Raw genomic sequence first — 15,798 nt, 5'->3', positions numbered from 1 at the left:
TTTAAAGCCTGAACAGAAAGCTAGATTAAATTTCTCCCCTGCTCCTTCTTTCCTCCGTTATTATCCCTCTAACAATCCTTTTAGGAGGTGTCACACATTTCACAGTTATTCTGATTCAGTTCCAGTTTGGATTGAAACACACTGCATTTTCCATCCAAATTAATAATTTGACTTTGAGTCAGTTAAAAGATTATAAGAGAGCTGAGATCTCTGGATCTATTGTTTGCTGTCGTTTCAAACATACCATGTGTTGTATTTGTGTATCTCTCATTGCCATTGCATTAACCATGAGTTGTACTCAACTTTGAAGCGACCGTATACAGTATGAGATAGACCACCAAGGTGGAACTGCTTTGTGCAGCAGCAGCAGCACATCTGTTGAGTCAGCCCTCAGCGGGTGTAAAAAAAAAAAAAAGGCAACACAACTCCTGCTGCTTTTGTCTTGGATTAAAAAGTACATGTATAGCCTGCGGTCACACAAGGAAGAGCTTTCGCATAATGGGATTTAAAATCCAGATACTTTTAGCCTGTAGGTAGCTCACCTCTATGGGAGAATGGGTGTGTGTGTGTGTGTTTGGGACAGACACAACCGTGCATCTGGTGGCAGCTCTTCAGACATTCTTCCACATCATACTGAGAGCGCACAGCCAATATTTGAGGCAATAGTGCCTTAGCTCACAATTATGTGATTTACAGTAGATGATTTCAAAAACATCCCCTAAATCCAGTCTGTGATGGTGCAAAAAGATTTCCACATTGACATAACAGTGAATGTAGATAATAATCTCCTACTATCTCACTCCTATCCCAGACACCAGTTGTACATTGGATTTCTGTGCGTGTTGCTGTGCACTCTTGCCGTCTGTCCTGGTTCAGTGTTAGCGAGTTGGTAATTGGCTTCCTGGAATCTTCTTATTCAGTCCTGTGATGCAGTGTGCAGGTGACAAAAATTCCTGCAGCCACGAGGCATCATACCGGAGCCCCTGTGGGAAGATCAAGGTAGCTTTACACAGACTGCGTAGATGAAACTGCGTCTGAGTCTTTCACTCACACAAAAACCTTGGTGCCTAGAAATCTGGATGTGAGCCACGACGAACAATCATTTGCATGTTGTATTGTGTAAAGAATAAGCAGGCTGCACATCATCGCCAAACATCACATTCAGAAGCTTCCACCGTGGGCCCAAGCAGACCTTCTCACACCCGCTTCCGCCTTGAAGCGATCATGAAGCAAAAGTAAAGTGGAAAGATAGAGGCTAGATTGCTGCGTTTAGGACTTTAACCAAAACTAAGCTAAAAAGGTATCTGTATTGGTATCAGTTTCACACTGCTGACGCAAGGATCCCTGAGCTTTATTCTAATCCTGCGGCATTATGCGTTTCCATCTGCTGAAGAATGTTAATGTCTCAAATACCTGTAGCCTCAGCTGACATGTTGTTGCTTGTCAATTCCCCTGGTAGCCGGTCTCCCTTCCGTGCGCACAATTTACACGACAGCTGTTACTTTCTGTACCCACAGTTCGGTCACTGTCTCTGTACCCCCCCCCCCTCCCCCCCCCCCCCCCCAGGCCCCGACTGGTACCTGAACCAGGTGAAGCTGACGATCACCGATGTCAATGACAACGCTCCCGAGTGGAATATGAAGCCGTACCCTTACTTGGCTGTAGTGTCTCCCGAGGCCCCCGTGGGAACTTCGGTCTATCGGCTCCAGGCTCACGATGGAGATGAGGGCAAAAGTGGAGAGGTTGAATACTTTTTGTCAGATGGTAAGCTTTTTGACATCCGTACACACACACATGCAAATGCTCCATATTATAGCAGGGGAAATGGGATTAAAATAGGGTGTGTTATTAAAATGGGTTGGCAGGCTATAGAGGGGAAATAAATATGAGTGAGACACCAGCACAGTGCTCAGACAGAGCCAGAGGCATTCACACATTCATTCATGCATTCAAACATCTTTAGCTGTCCATTAGTCTTTGCTTCTCTGTCACAATGTCTCTCTCTGCCTCTGTATCACATGCACACGCAATCACACACACACACACACAGACACACACACTCCGCCAGAGGCCTTCACACATTTGTTTATGCACTTATCATGAACTCTTGTCTGTCTGCCCCTCTCTGTGTGTTTCACACACATGCAGGATCACACAACCATCTACTCAGAGGCCGAAAAAAATAACATACACAGTGGGCTGCTGGAGGCTTGCCAGAGTGATAGACCCCTGGTGGACGAGGGCGCAGAGGTTTTTTGGCCAGTCAGAGATGGCGGGGGGGTAATCTTTCTAAAGGGGTTGTACAAAGCACTACCGCCTTCCCTTTGACTCATTAGTCTGCTGCAGAGCTCCCTGATGTGAAGCAAACCAGGGCTATAGCACATGGTACCCGTGGCGAACTATGACCATGCTATAGGAACTCTTTTAGCAGTGAGCGCTACTTTCTGAAACATTGATCCAAACAAAGAGTGTCCCTTGAAAGTAATGCAGACTCAATTAAATATTTATTTGACCTTCCTGTCCTGTGCTTAACCTGTAAATACCCATTGAGGACTATGAGATCTTTTGTTTCAAGAAACTTTGTGGAGTTTTTTTTATTTTAAAAAGATAACAAACATTTTCAGTTTTTGGCTCAGAAACACATGGTCCGAGTTCTTGGACTGTAACAAATGAACTGAATGTTGTTCAATCCATCCATCCATCCATTTCCTTTAGACGAGACAACATTAATTAATTTGAATCTATGCTGGGTGTACTTTACTGCCTGTGTTTAGATCTATTTGACTGTCTGGCTGCCTGCCTGCCTCAGCATAGAACTTATTTATATGAATGAGCTCCTGTTTTACGGTTCATGAAGCTTCTCATTTACAAATGACATCTTGTCCTGAAGCCAAACTAATCATGAAGCCTGATTCCAAATTCCAGGGGGAAGTTTTCATGGCCAAGAAGTCATATTATGAGGGTCATGCATGGAGCTTTTGCCTCTCAGTAAGATGACACGATGAGCAGTCTTGGTGGAGTTGTTGCACTCTCTTCATGCTGTATAGTTACTTAGATGATTTATTCATGTACACACTAATAAGATTTTTTATAATAAATAAAGGAACTACCGGTAGATTGAAATATTCATGATAATTTGATCTGGAGTTGGGACTGATCTGGCTCAGAATCTGATGCCATTCACTCAGCAGATACCAAACATTAGTAAATGGTCCCATCTATGCTTCATGGAGTGCTGTTTTATGTACCTGCTAGATGTAAGAGTGGACCTTCTGATGCATGGGGGAACTCTGAATTTTGTGACTAAATGTAAATCCTCAGAATTACATTTAAACTCTGATTTCTCAGTTGTCAGGAAAGTGAAGATTAGATGATGGTGAAAGGATGACAACTTTGATAATCAACTGTTAGGCTGGTTCAGATCCTGTTCCACAAAATGATGTCACTGTATTTCTCTGTAGGTGGGGATGGCTGTTTTGCTGTGGATAAGAAGGCCGGTCAGGTCGTGACAACAGGGCTGGTGCTCCAGAGGGACAGAGAGTACCTGTTAAGCGTTGTGGCTCTGGATGGCCTGGGCAGCCGAAGTGCCCCGGCCATGCTCTCTGTGGTGGCAGGAGACAGGGCACCACAGTTCACCAACGCCAGCTACTCCATTTCCATACCAGAAAATACACCCGAAGGACAGCCGTGAGTAGCGCGTTAAGGTTAAAGTGTCAGCCAATCGTAATCAGAAGGAATTAGGGCTGGGTGATATGGCAAAACAGGATATTTTCTTTTGCAGTTACAAACATTGTGTGACAAAAATTTTGCCTAATCAGTAAAAACTGCAGCAGTTTAATGTCTTCCTGAAGTCTTTCTTAGCAGTTAAACAGCTGCAGTGGTAAACACTGAGCTCCATCCCTCCGATGCTCTGTCAGATTCTTTATTGTTGACCCTCTGGTCAACAGCATATTGAAGTATAACTGCCAGATATTAAAGGATACAATATGGGGAGAAACAGCATGAAAATGCGTTGTCGGCATACTTTGTAGCTGTAAAGCACTTAAATGAATACATGCATGATTGCAAACTGAGTCATTTAAAAAAAAGGAGTTTGCAACAAGTGAAACAGAAATGCACGAATCTCTACAGAAACGCGTCTTACAATGACTGAAACTTTTAAAGACGCACGCTTCTATAGGTGTTGATGCCCAAAGTTTACCTGTTAAGACTATACCGAATGCTCCAATTATCACACGACAAACTCAGCCATGAATTAACATATCATTGCGCACTATTAAGGGAAGGCACAATCTCTTAACCATAAAAGCAATCTTCATAATAGAAAGATGTTATTACGCAGAAATGACAAGTACTGATTGACTCTGTTTGTAGCATGCAGCCAATGAGCCATACGGTAATTGAATTCAATACGACGTAGTGCTGATGTAGGGAAAGAGGATGTCAATATTCATTTCAGACGTGTGCAACTAAAATTAAATGGCAAAGACTTTTCTTTTAATCACTTTCTCTCACTGTGTCTACGCGCCCCACAGGTTCCTGGTGGTGTTTGCCATTTCCTTTCAGAAACAGCCAGTCAGCTACAGCCTGCTGATCAATCCCAGCAGCCTTTTCGGCATCCAGCAGGAGACGGGCGAGATCAGCCTCACCAGGACGTTGGATTATGAGAGTGACCAGCGACGCTACCTGCTGATGGTGAGAGCCAGCGAGGAGCCGGGCAGTCGCAGCACTGCCACTGAGGTCAGTTTGATTCGTGTTAGGCGTTCATGCACTCAGGTTGACTGAGCCCAAAACCCACTGTGCACCTGTCACACAGACATCTATACTTACTGATGAATTAAACTGGGGGAAAAACTCTCAAACTGACCAGTTTCCACAATCTTATTAATGTCGGAAGCATTTGTGGCAATGATAAATCCTAACGCTGACCTACTGACATCACACTCAAGAGGAGAGTTTGCTGCTGCCTGCAGGAATGGCAAGGCTGAATGGACGTGAAATGTTCACAAGCTGACCAGGCGACCCATGTCATTTTTTGTTTCACCCTTTTTTTCTTCAGCAAATGTGATCTATATGTGAACTGCATAAAATATAGAACAAAGGCACGAGAACTTAAAATAAGAAGGCGATCCCTAACTGGTCAAGCCGAAAGTAGTAGAAGAAGAAGAAAGTAAAAAATATATCTACATGAATTAATTATCAATTTGGTGTCCCTCAAATAAAGAGATATTGATGCATCAGTGTCATGTGGGACCCTCTTTTCACGGATTTAGCAGGCAATGCCTGCTTTAGCTCGGCTGCATGTTGCTGAGTTTGAGATGGAGACTAGAAAACCTATCTTAGCTATTTCAGGGCTCAGTTGTCACTTTACACTTTACACACAGTGGTGACAGGAAGCTCACAGGGCGGCGGGCGTCTAAGAGCCTTTGTTGGAAGCCCACACATGCTCAGAACATTTCTATTTTTGACTCAAGAGAATCAAATAGTGTAAGATAAAGGATTTGTTGAACCGGCAACTTGAAAAACTGTAGAATGTAATTTAGATTAAGTACGGTATTGGGGTCAGCTTCCTCCAAAATGTATTTCACATGGTTCCCCCAGGATTTGAGTGTTCTTAAAAATAAGATATTTTTTGATTTTCTACTTTGAATTTTGTCTGTTTTCTCCTCCCCGACCCCTTCTCTGCTCCCTCACATTCCATTATCACTCATGCTAATCAGGTTCAGCTGCTGATAACAGATGAAAATGATTGTATACCAGAGTTCCTTCAATCCATCTACAGTGCAGATGGAGTCCCTGAGACTGTAACCACAGCAACATCACTACTGCAGGGTAAGAATGCACTAATCCCACACTTCAAATGTGGGACTAGTGCATATATGTAACGTTTCATTTTGAAGTGGAGGGAGGAGTTATTCAAAAATGCTTTTTTTAACAGGAAATCCAAATATATCTGGGAGACAGCAAAAGCTGAATTTCATAGCCTTTTTTCCATTAATTAATTCTAATTTTTGAAAATCAAAAGACTTGGAATTCACTTGACTTTAAGTATATGAATAACAGCATTCCAATTTATCTGTTACTCAGGCCTCTGTCAAAGTGGCACGATACTGAAATTTCTCCCGATGGCTGTTCCATTGCTTTGTTAATGTTTGTGACAATGGATTTCACTCTTGATCAGTGAGTGTTGGTTTGCATGGTCGTCTCTATCACCAGTGTATGAATGAAGGATTGCTTGCTCGTGTTGAGTCATGGGTCAGAATAGAAAAGCACTTACTAACACCTGTCCATCATAATCTACAACGATATGAAGATGCATTATAATTATTGGTTATAAGGTTGTAAGTTAGGGCTCCTCACTTACCAAGCCGATTAGACGGAGAGGTGCGTGGGTCATGGCAAATTCCTCAATACCATGTTCATATTTTCCTTAAATAGAACAATACTGCTACTAAATTTTAGAATTTGCTGGGGTCTCTTGTTCTTCATAACTGCATGGGAGTTTCCATTAATCAGGAGTACTTTTTTCCCTTTCACCTTTTACACTGTTGAGTTGTTGTCCAATATTTCTACACCTGTGGGATTTCTGTCCCCCCCCCCCCCCCGTTTGGCAGCCATGGATGATTCTTTGGAAATCTCTGGCTGGGTGATTGATGTGAGAAAAATTGAACAATTTAGTTTGAGAACGTTCGTACGTATGCAGCCCGGAGCGGTGGAAATTGTTGGCACAGCAGAACCAGCGGGAGAACAGAAATGGTACCCAGTACAAATAAAGTCATCAACAAAAAATGGGCCAACCAACATGGCAGAAAGAACCCGTCAGTGGCGAGATCCATGGGGAAAGAGAAAGAACATCTTCTCAAAAAGATAGATTTTTATGCTTCCACTGACATACAGGCAGATAATGTTGCCGGACAAAGGAAATTAATACATCAGAAGATAAGAAATACCTGTGGAATGGTAAGGCGGCGTATGAAACAGAAAGTTTAAGTGAAGTCCACTGAATTGCACAAACGAGCAGTGCAGCCAGGGATTTCAGTTCTCGTGGCGGCTTCTCTGAGTCGTTACGACACAATCAAACAATTTCAGCACAGTCGTTTTCATTTCATCGGGTCTTTATGCTGACTTCCAGCTCATTTATTTTTCAAACGGTGGTTATAATTCTGTTGGAGCGGACTGCAGTTCATGCACTCAGAGTTGTGGCTGTCAGCGCTTATGATCTATTACATGTGTAGCAAGGCCATGAAGCGACAATGACCTGCACAGATGTCAACATATTCATCAGCCGCTGCCATCTCATCAACTCACTTTCACTTTACTGCACATTGATGGTCACACTGTGATGCCCCCCCCCCCTGCAGTGTTGGCGACAGACTGTGACTCCGGGCTAAATGCTGAGCTCACCTATTATACCCTGAGCTCAGACTTCACCATTTCACCCCATGGGACCATTTTCCCCGCCGGCCGACTGGACTATGAGAGGCCCAACCATCTTTATGAATTTGTGGTGATGGCGATGGACGGCGGTGACGAGCCCCACTCCGGCACGGCCACGGTCCGCGTGAGGATGGCAAACATCAATGACGAGGCCCCTGAATTCTCCCAGGCCATGTGAGCATTGCTTGAACTCATACTTTATACCTATGCAAACGCTGTTTGACCTTTTTTGTCAGACAAAGAAAGCTGACATTAAGAATCCATCAACAGCTATGAGTAGATATTTCAAAAATATTCAGTGGATATGCGCCTTGTCACATCAATATTATTATTACATTATTAAAAAAGGCACCCTTCCACACACACAGAGGTGCAGCTCCAGCTGGACATGCTGTACTTTGTTACTGCGGCTCACATCAAAGAGATGAGCATTCATATTTCATGACATCAAAGTTTCACTCTTTGTGCAAAGAGCTGCATGACAGATAGACAGAATATTGCATCACACATCAGAGACCTGCCTTCCTTCAGGCTGCCCGTGTCAATAATGTTGAATGCTGCGAGTCCTGCCATGAACGCTAGCACCAGTAAGACGAACACAATACAGGATTTTTCTGTGGGTTGTTAATATAAGCAATCTGGCATCAAACCAATTCTGTACTCGCCCCCCCCTCACATACAAACCATGAACTCAGACGCATTGCCACGTATGTTCATAGGATGCTCTGCTGTTCAGAATTGTTTTCAAGTTGAGCTTTGACACAACATTTACAAGGTTTATTTACTCATTTGGAAAACCCCTTCGCATTGGACTGACACATGCCGGCAAAGCTGTCTGAGTGGGCGGGGGGTCGCTACTGCCACTGTGTTTCTGCTGCATTTATTCCCCCCCCAAATGAGGAAGCTGGTTGTCCTGTCAGTCATCCTTCGGTGACCTTCACAGAAAACTGTTCCATACCTTTGTTACTCACTCTTGCTGCATTGTCAGGTGTCTCGGTGGGTGGCGAGACACAGAGGCCCACAAATATGCGGGCAGACAAACATAAATCAGATGAGAAAAATATGCAGGGAAGTCATAGGAGGAGATGATTAGAATACCAAAACATGCAGAGAGGAGCCATATAGGCAGATAAACAAAGACGACTGTCAACAATTGGGCAAATACACCTTCAAGACTCGCAGAGGGAAGATGTGATGGGCACGCCATTACTGTTGCCCATGCTTAATGCAGATTAGTGCCTTGTGAAGGAACAGGAGATGCAGGCATGTGGAGGCAGACTCAGGATACTGTGATATTTACGAAATGAATGTTTGAGTTTGAATTAGATGCACAGATACGTAAGAGGGTGGCTGAGTGTTTCCCTCCCTGCAAACGATTCCTAGGTGCCTAAACGTGTCATTCATTGTGGGAGAGATATGAAGATAGCGACCGGGAGAAAGGTGGGCCTGCTCATTCTCCGAGAGTGACCTCACAGTTCAGTGAGATGTCAACAGATGCGTGAGAAAAGAAATCAAATGGCAGCATTTATATACACGTCTCTTCTCACAGAGCTTTGTAGAGGTGGCCTCCGGGCCAGGTGACAGATTACAGGTCACTGATGTTGCCACGGAGACCGCTGTGGCTTGTGGAGATGAATCACCCATCAGCGTTCCGCTGTAAACCATCAATCACCTCTGACTTTTCACTAGAGACACTGACAACCCCCCCCCCCCCACACACACACACACAAACAGATGCACCCACACACACATTCAAAGAGGATACAGTGCAAAAAAATGTCACAGGGGATGAGTTCTGCTGACGAATGAACTCAAAATCTGCGAGGCCGCCCCCGCTACCATTCCGCTCCAGTCTTTGTCCATCAGCGCTCCTCTCTCTCTCTCTCTCTTCCCTCATCCCCACCTATCACTCGATCTGTCACTTCGGTGCCAGCCTTCTATTCCCCCCCCCCCCCCCCTCAGTGACTCTTTCTCACCTTTGCTCTGTTTTCCATTTCTCTTCATCTCCGAATCACGCAGTTCATCTCCTCCCCGTTGTGCTCCGTGCCACAGTGGTGTATATCCGTCTCCCGGGTCTAGCTGGGCATCTCGCTACCCAGCGCCACAGAGCAAGCAAATCACTGTTGACATTTTAAAAGGCACCGGATGAAATTATCCACAGTGGGCCTGGGTATGTGAGAGCGCCATTTGTTCAATGACTTCAACATCCCAGCAGACATGATCATTTGTCTCTGGTCTGGCCAGCTGAGACGACGGGGTTCAATCAATAGCGACAAGCGAGCGCCACAGCCCTAAGTCTAATCAGCCCACTGATGTTTACGGCCACAGAATGTTTTGCTTCTCTTGTCTGCATCTTTCTTGTTAAACTCGAGTCCTTTTGTGCAGATATCGGACATTTGTTTCCGAGGATGCCGGCCCCAACACGCTCGTTGCCACAGTTCTAGCCAAAGACCCAGACGGCGATGGCATCGTGTACTCCATAACGGCGGGCAATGAAGAAGGAAACTTTGTCATCGACAACCTGAAAGGTGATTCTTTTTCATCTACAGGCCAGACGACGCTCACCTGAGTCTAATTGACGAGCTCGCTATCAAATCACGCAGTCACTTTATTTTGCGCTTCAGTGGCGCAAAAGGAAAAACCCTCTGCTTTCAAAGTCAATGCAGAATGATGATGTAAATATTAAAGGCAGTACTTTTTGATATGAGTATGAGATTGACATTTAGGACATTTCCACTTGTGTAGACCTGTGTTTCTGAGCTTTCTAGTACTGGTGACTGCACAGTTTATCTTTTTTTTTTTTTCCATCTACCCTTTGATCCGAAGCCAGTGGCAGTCGCTGTGACATTTGTCACCCAACCCTTTCAATTCAATTTCACAACAACTGCTCTATCATAGCTCTCAATCTTCAGAGCCTCTTTCTTTTGTGTGATCGTTTTATATTCCCTTCCTTCCTTTCTGTGTCTTGTTGGAGCAAGAAAATACCACATTTTTGGTGCACGGAAGCCACAATATGGCATTCCACTTACTATATATATATATAAAGAGTGCTGGCTCATGGATAGCTGCTAGAGCTCGGGTCGCATTTGTAAACAAGGTTGACATTTAGGCCCGGAGAAATACCGTGCCCATTCCACAGCTCACTTATTTTAATGTAGTGCTGCGGTGCTGTCGTCGTCACACATTGTCATTAGGAGGCGGGTCGCTTCCGTGCTCTGTGGGCATCATGGATCATGGAGTAAATTGGGAGAGAGGGAAGTCAGGCAGTTGCATTCGTTTGTCGGCATGCCATGTTGTCTTTAATCAAGGGCATTGATACAGATGAATAGAAATGCACAACAAGAGATGTTTGATGGTCCTGCAACCTCTGATGTTTTTGTATCGCCGCCGATGTTGATTCGGATGCTGCATCCTTTTATCTTATTTTTGATCTTGCCTGTTACGAGAGCAGGCAAAGGAGGGCAAGAGGAGTTGCTAATGGGCATCCACTGAGCCGAGTTGACTTCTAACCGAAAACACTTACTTTATATTTTTGCTCTGGCTCTGGCACTGGAGCTGGATAAGTGTCTTTAGAGGAGAGCACACAATGATCAGGTGGCAAATGTGGCAAAATCACCAATGTGAAATAGTTTGTTTTGAGTTTCCTTTGCATATCAAACTTTTTATTTGCACCATTTTATGGAATTCTGAGGTGGATTTTTAGCACTTGCTATCTTATCACCACTGAGTGTATTTTCTGTTAAGCTTTGCCATAGCTCATCCTTCAAGGGCTCAGTGGCAATAGCATCATGCTTAATGACTAATGGAATTGTTGCACCGACTCCGTTAGCAGAAGCCATGTTTCATGATGTGTAGTGAAATGGATTTTTGGTCTTCGTAGGGTTGATTCGTCTTCGGTCCACTCCACTGCCCAAGCTCCAAGGCCTGGAGTACGTCTTGAATGTAACAGCAACAGACGACAATGCCTCAGGCGGGCCACACCCTCTCTTCTCTACCGCACATGTCATTGTCGGAGTCGATGATGTCAACAACAACAAACCTGTGTTTGAAGAGGTGAGGGGTTTTTATTTTATTTTAAAGAGAACTCAAGTCTCAAATATGAGGATGAGACCAGCGTTGAAAAACATTCCCTTTTATGAATTTGTGTTTAGTTTTCAGAATTCACGAGCTGAATGATAAATATGGAAATTCTGCTTAGCTTAGGTTGTCAATTATTTGTTTGGTATCATTCTAACTTCATTCATTTGATTTAGTTTGTATTCCCTATATTTAATATGGGTTAATATAGCTAAAGCTTTGTGCACCTGTCTGCCATTTACCTATATAACTATTCTTTGTTCAGGATGCAACTCTAAAACTTTCAAAAACAATATTTTCCTTGCACCTATTGCTGTTTAGAAATTATTCCAAATGGTATATTTTGTGTTTCCATGGCAACTTGCTTCTGAAGCAGTAATGATGTGAAATCTGTCTTTTGCTAATTACCAAAGAAATGTTCATTTGCTTCTGGTCAGGGTTACACGCTGGTGTGGATTGCGCTGAGAAAGTAATGGCCCGTGAAAGCATCTTGGATGCTCTCGCTTTTCCATTTGAAACTTTCACTTTTTTTCCACAGATTTCATTAGCACCAATTTGATATTTATTTGCATATGACTGCTAAAAAAACAAAATGCTTGTTTTCATGCAAATACACTTGATTTTGTGGGGGCTGGAGAGAAATGCCTCCTCCTGATGGCTCTTCTTTATTGTTGTCCTGTCAACCTGCACCCTTATAATAGATGTCAATGGGTTGTTTCGTTTTCAAATCAAACATTGTTAAATCTCCCTCTATTTGCCCGCCCCTTCTTTCTCTGTGTACACTAGAGTTTCCTCTGTCAGTCAGTCCTTCCTCTTTCTTCATCCCACTCTCCATCTTGTTTTAGCCCTGACATTCTCGTTTCCCTAGCCTCAGTCTTTCTGCTTTATTTCCCCAAGAGTTCTGATTAGCCTGCACACTCAATCTATCTTTAGGCTTTCCATCGGGATTAAGTTATGGAAAAACTGCAGAATCATCACAATATGCTTTACTTCTTTAATAAACTTCATCCTTAATTAGAAATGACTTCAGAAAACATTCTCGCACAGAGGTGGAGCTCCAGAAATCCTATGGCTGGCTGGAAGTCTTGGCAACTGGATGCCTTTAAATACCAAGTTATGCCTCAGAACCGCGTGGCCTATCGTGACCTTTTGTTGTACATTTTGAGCTTTTTGTGAGCAATACCCCCAGGCCGTAGTGTGTGTGGCATCACACCCATGACCTCTTGTATTACGTTCTTCTGTTACTTGCTCACATGCTTTGATCCATTTGTATTTTCAGTTCTCTTTCTATTTTTTTTTACTTAATTTCATGGCCACTGTAATGAAAGAGCAGCTAGCATTTATGTCTAATTTTAGAGAGAAGGGCTTTAGAGATAGGTAATTTATCTGGGGCACTGCTGAGGTGCCCTTGAGCAAGGCACCGAACCCCCCCAAAAAACTGTTCCCAGGGCACCGCTACGCAGCGGCTCTTCACTTCATCATGTCATTACTCTCCGTCTAATCCTTTTGTGTGTGTGTATTTAGGCCTATATGTGTCTGAAATAATTGCATGTGTGCTAAGTCTAAGAAGAATTTCCCACTGAGGAGGGAAACAAAAGGATTGTTCTTCTTCATTAGAGGGAATGGTTTAAATTCCTTCCAAAGACAAAGCTGTTCACTGCTGACCCTGTAGAGGAAATCATTTAAATGTTCATTTCTATAAATGCAACCTTTTGTGTTTATTATAAATACAAATACCTTAGCGTGGATGCTTAATGGATGTATTGCCTTTGATCCCTGTATTCATGTCAATGTAACATATTCTGACGGTATAATCCAGTACATAAGAATTATTTCTTGTATTTGTGTCTCTTTCTTCCTCCTACTCTCAATCACAGTGCCAGAAATATCGCGAGCAAGCTTCGGTGCTGGAGAACCAGCCAGCGGGGACTTTTGTGTTGCAAGTGCATGCTGTGGATGCAGATGAGGGAGCAAATGGAAAAGTCAAATACGGCTTAATGCACAGAGACAGCGCCGTGCCCGCCTTCAGAATTCATCCAGACTCAGGTGGAGTGGTCACGGATTGTCTGTACTAAAATAGGTCTCATTTAATGTTTGGAGTTTGCTGTAGATATTTAAAGTGCTGCATTTAATGGCGATTGATATCCCTAATGACTGTTCAAGTTCAACAGTGGAGAAGAGGGCATGCTGTGAGATCTAATGACAAAGTTACGTCAAAATTAATAATTCTATCGCTGTTTTAAACGAGCTAAATGTCAAAACCTTTTTATTGACCATCATTAAATGGAATCTGTCACAGATTTTCTTAAAGCGTCACTTCTAGTTCTGCATAATGAACAGAAAGACCACAGACATATCAGCCTGCCCTTTCTTTCAGACCTTCTCTTAGTCATTTCCCTGATGAGATCTTTTTACATTCAGGCTAGATGTTTAGATTAATAGATTTTTGGATGGATTGATGGATGGACATATGGATGAGTGCTGAACGGGATTTGTTCTGTATTTACAGGAGTGATTGTTACAGCCCAGCAGTTTGATAGGGAACGTCAGAGGGAGTACTCAATAACAGTAACGGCTACTGACTGGGCGGAGGAGCCACTCATTGGTATCTGTCAGCTCACTGTCCAAATACTGGACCAAAATGATAACAGCCCCAAGTTTGAGAATCTCCGCTACGAGTGTAAGTGTTGGGTCGAAATTCTATCATTAAAGCACAATTAGCCTATAAAGATGTCGAGGTAAAGCACTGCTTTATTCTCTTCCTTTTAACATGATTAGTAATTTGATTAAACTGAGGATGTGTTTCATAGTGTGAAATCAGTAACGATGCCTCCAACTTAGATTTGGGTTAAACTTGGTAGAACAATGATTTTGCTGCTCTCTGTAAGAAAACTGTAAAGAGACATGAAGATTTCTCTGTAATAACATTCAAAGCATCTCTGTTGCTTGACCTTTATCATTCTTTGCACTCAGCCTCATTCGTCCTTTTACAAACTGACCTCAGAATATAACACGCCGTTCATTTTGACTGGTTTTCTGCAGTCCCCTTTGCATCACCATCAAGTTTTAATATGCAGCCTATGAATGAAATCTCTGATCGTATTAAAAAAAATCGAAAATCAACTCTCTGCCCTTTGGACCCCTCTTCCTACTAACTTGGGGAACGCGTGTCTCCTGTCTCTCCTCTGTAATGTCCAACATCATACATTTTTAAACTTATCTATACATTTTAGTCTATCAATGTTTTCACTCTCACTGATTCATTGCTGATTGCTGGTATTGTGCGTTGATTCTATTGTTCCATCTAAGGAATCTTCTCTTCAAAAATCAATCCTTGAGGTTATTTTTTTGACCAGCAAATAGGGGAAATGCATATTATTTCTATCCTCTGCAGACTTCCTGAGAGAGGACACGTTGGTCGGTACTAGTTTCCTTCGTGTGGCAGCTCACGATGACGATTTTGGCAGTAACGCGGCTATCGCTTACTCCATGTCCCTGGAGCAGCCGGAGTACCTGAGGGTCAACCCTGTCACTGGATGGGTCTACGTTAACCAGCCCATATCACAGGTCAGACAACCGTTATTGCACACACACACAAACGCACGCACGCACACACACACACACACACACACATATCAGCCTCTGGGTCTGTGTCAACAAAGTTAATTAATAAGAAAACGTCTCCTGTGTGTTCTACGCTGTCTGGCAGTCTTGGGTACGTGCAGTCCCAAAGGTGTTTCATTTGGAAAGACCATTAAGAAATGAAAGATAGTGAGACAAATTCAGGCTAAACAACTTATTAAAAATAGATTTTAACAGATTTGGATTACTTGATATTTAAAGTTCTGTTTTAATGCACGGTTACTGAAGGCTAACCTTCAGATATGCATAAAAGTCCTCTTGTAACCAGTAGCAACTACAAAAAGGAGTTCATGCATGGATGGCACCATTTTTAAATATATAATTATCACAAACCAGGACTTCCTGTTCATCCCAAATATTTTGGCTTTGATATCACAGATTCATGCTTTCTAAATTTTGATTCATCATCTGAGACTTTGATACGGAGGCTGGCAACAAGCAGCCACTGTAGATAAATCATGAGGTTTGAGGCTATTAATTGTAGCAATTTGGTGGCTGGAAGATAACGCATGTGATTTAAGGCCACATCACTCCTAACAGATTCTCAACAAAGAAAGTTAAGCCATATGCTTGTTCCTTGAGTTTACTTGAACTTTTCTTCTCTAATTTCATCCTTTATGCATAAACTACCTGACCGATGTT

General features: G+C 43.0%; 1 protein-coding gene across 1 annotated transcript in view; it reads left to right on the top strand.

The window, feature by feature from the left end:
* LOC137912719 (neural-cadherin-like) overlaps positions 1-15,798 on the top strand; it is a 73,914-nt gene that overhangs the window by 19,554 nt on the left and 38,562 nt on the right. The window contains exons 2-11 of the mRNA XM_068756853.1: positions 1,567-1,764; positions 3,462-3,687; positions 4,536-4,740; positions 5,721-5,832; positions 7,362-7,611; positions 9,823-9,965; positions 11,318-11,490; positions 13,392-13,560; positions 14,024-14,194; positions 14,909-15,081. Of these exons, the coding sequence (XP_068612954.1) occupies positions 1,567-1,764; positions 3,462-3,687; positions 4,536-4,740; positions 5,721-5,832; positions 7,362-7,611; positions 9,823-9,965; positions 11,318-11,490; positions 13,392-13,560; positions 14,024-14,194; positions 14,909-15,081 (1,820 nt within the window). The remainder of the gene's footprint in view (positions 1-1,566; positions 1,765-3,461; positions 3,688-4,535; positions 4,741-5,720; positions 5,833-7,361; positions 7,612-9,822; positions 9,966-11,317; positions 11,491-13,391; positions 13,561-14,023; positions 14,195-14,908; positions 15,082-15,798) is intronic.

This window comes from Brachionichthys hirsutus, unplaced genomic scaffold (genome assembly GCF_040956055.1).
Source record: "Brachionichthys hirsutus isolate HB-005 unplaced genomic scaffold, CSIRO-AGI_Bhir_v1 contig_1405, whole genome shotgun sequence".
Taxonomy (NCBI): domain Eukaryota; kingdom Metazoa; phylum Chordata; class Actinopteri; order Lophiiformes; family Brachionichthyidae; genus Brachionichthys; species Brachionichthys hirsutus.
This window is presented reverse-complemented; position numbering and strand designations above follow the sequence as displayed.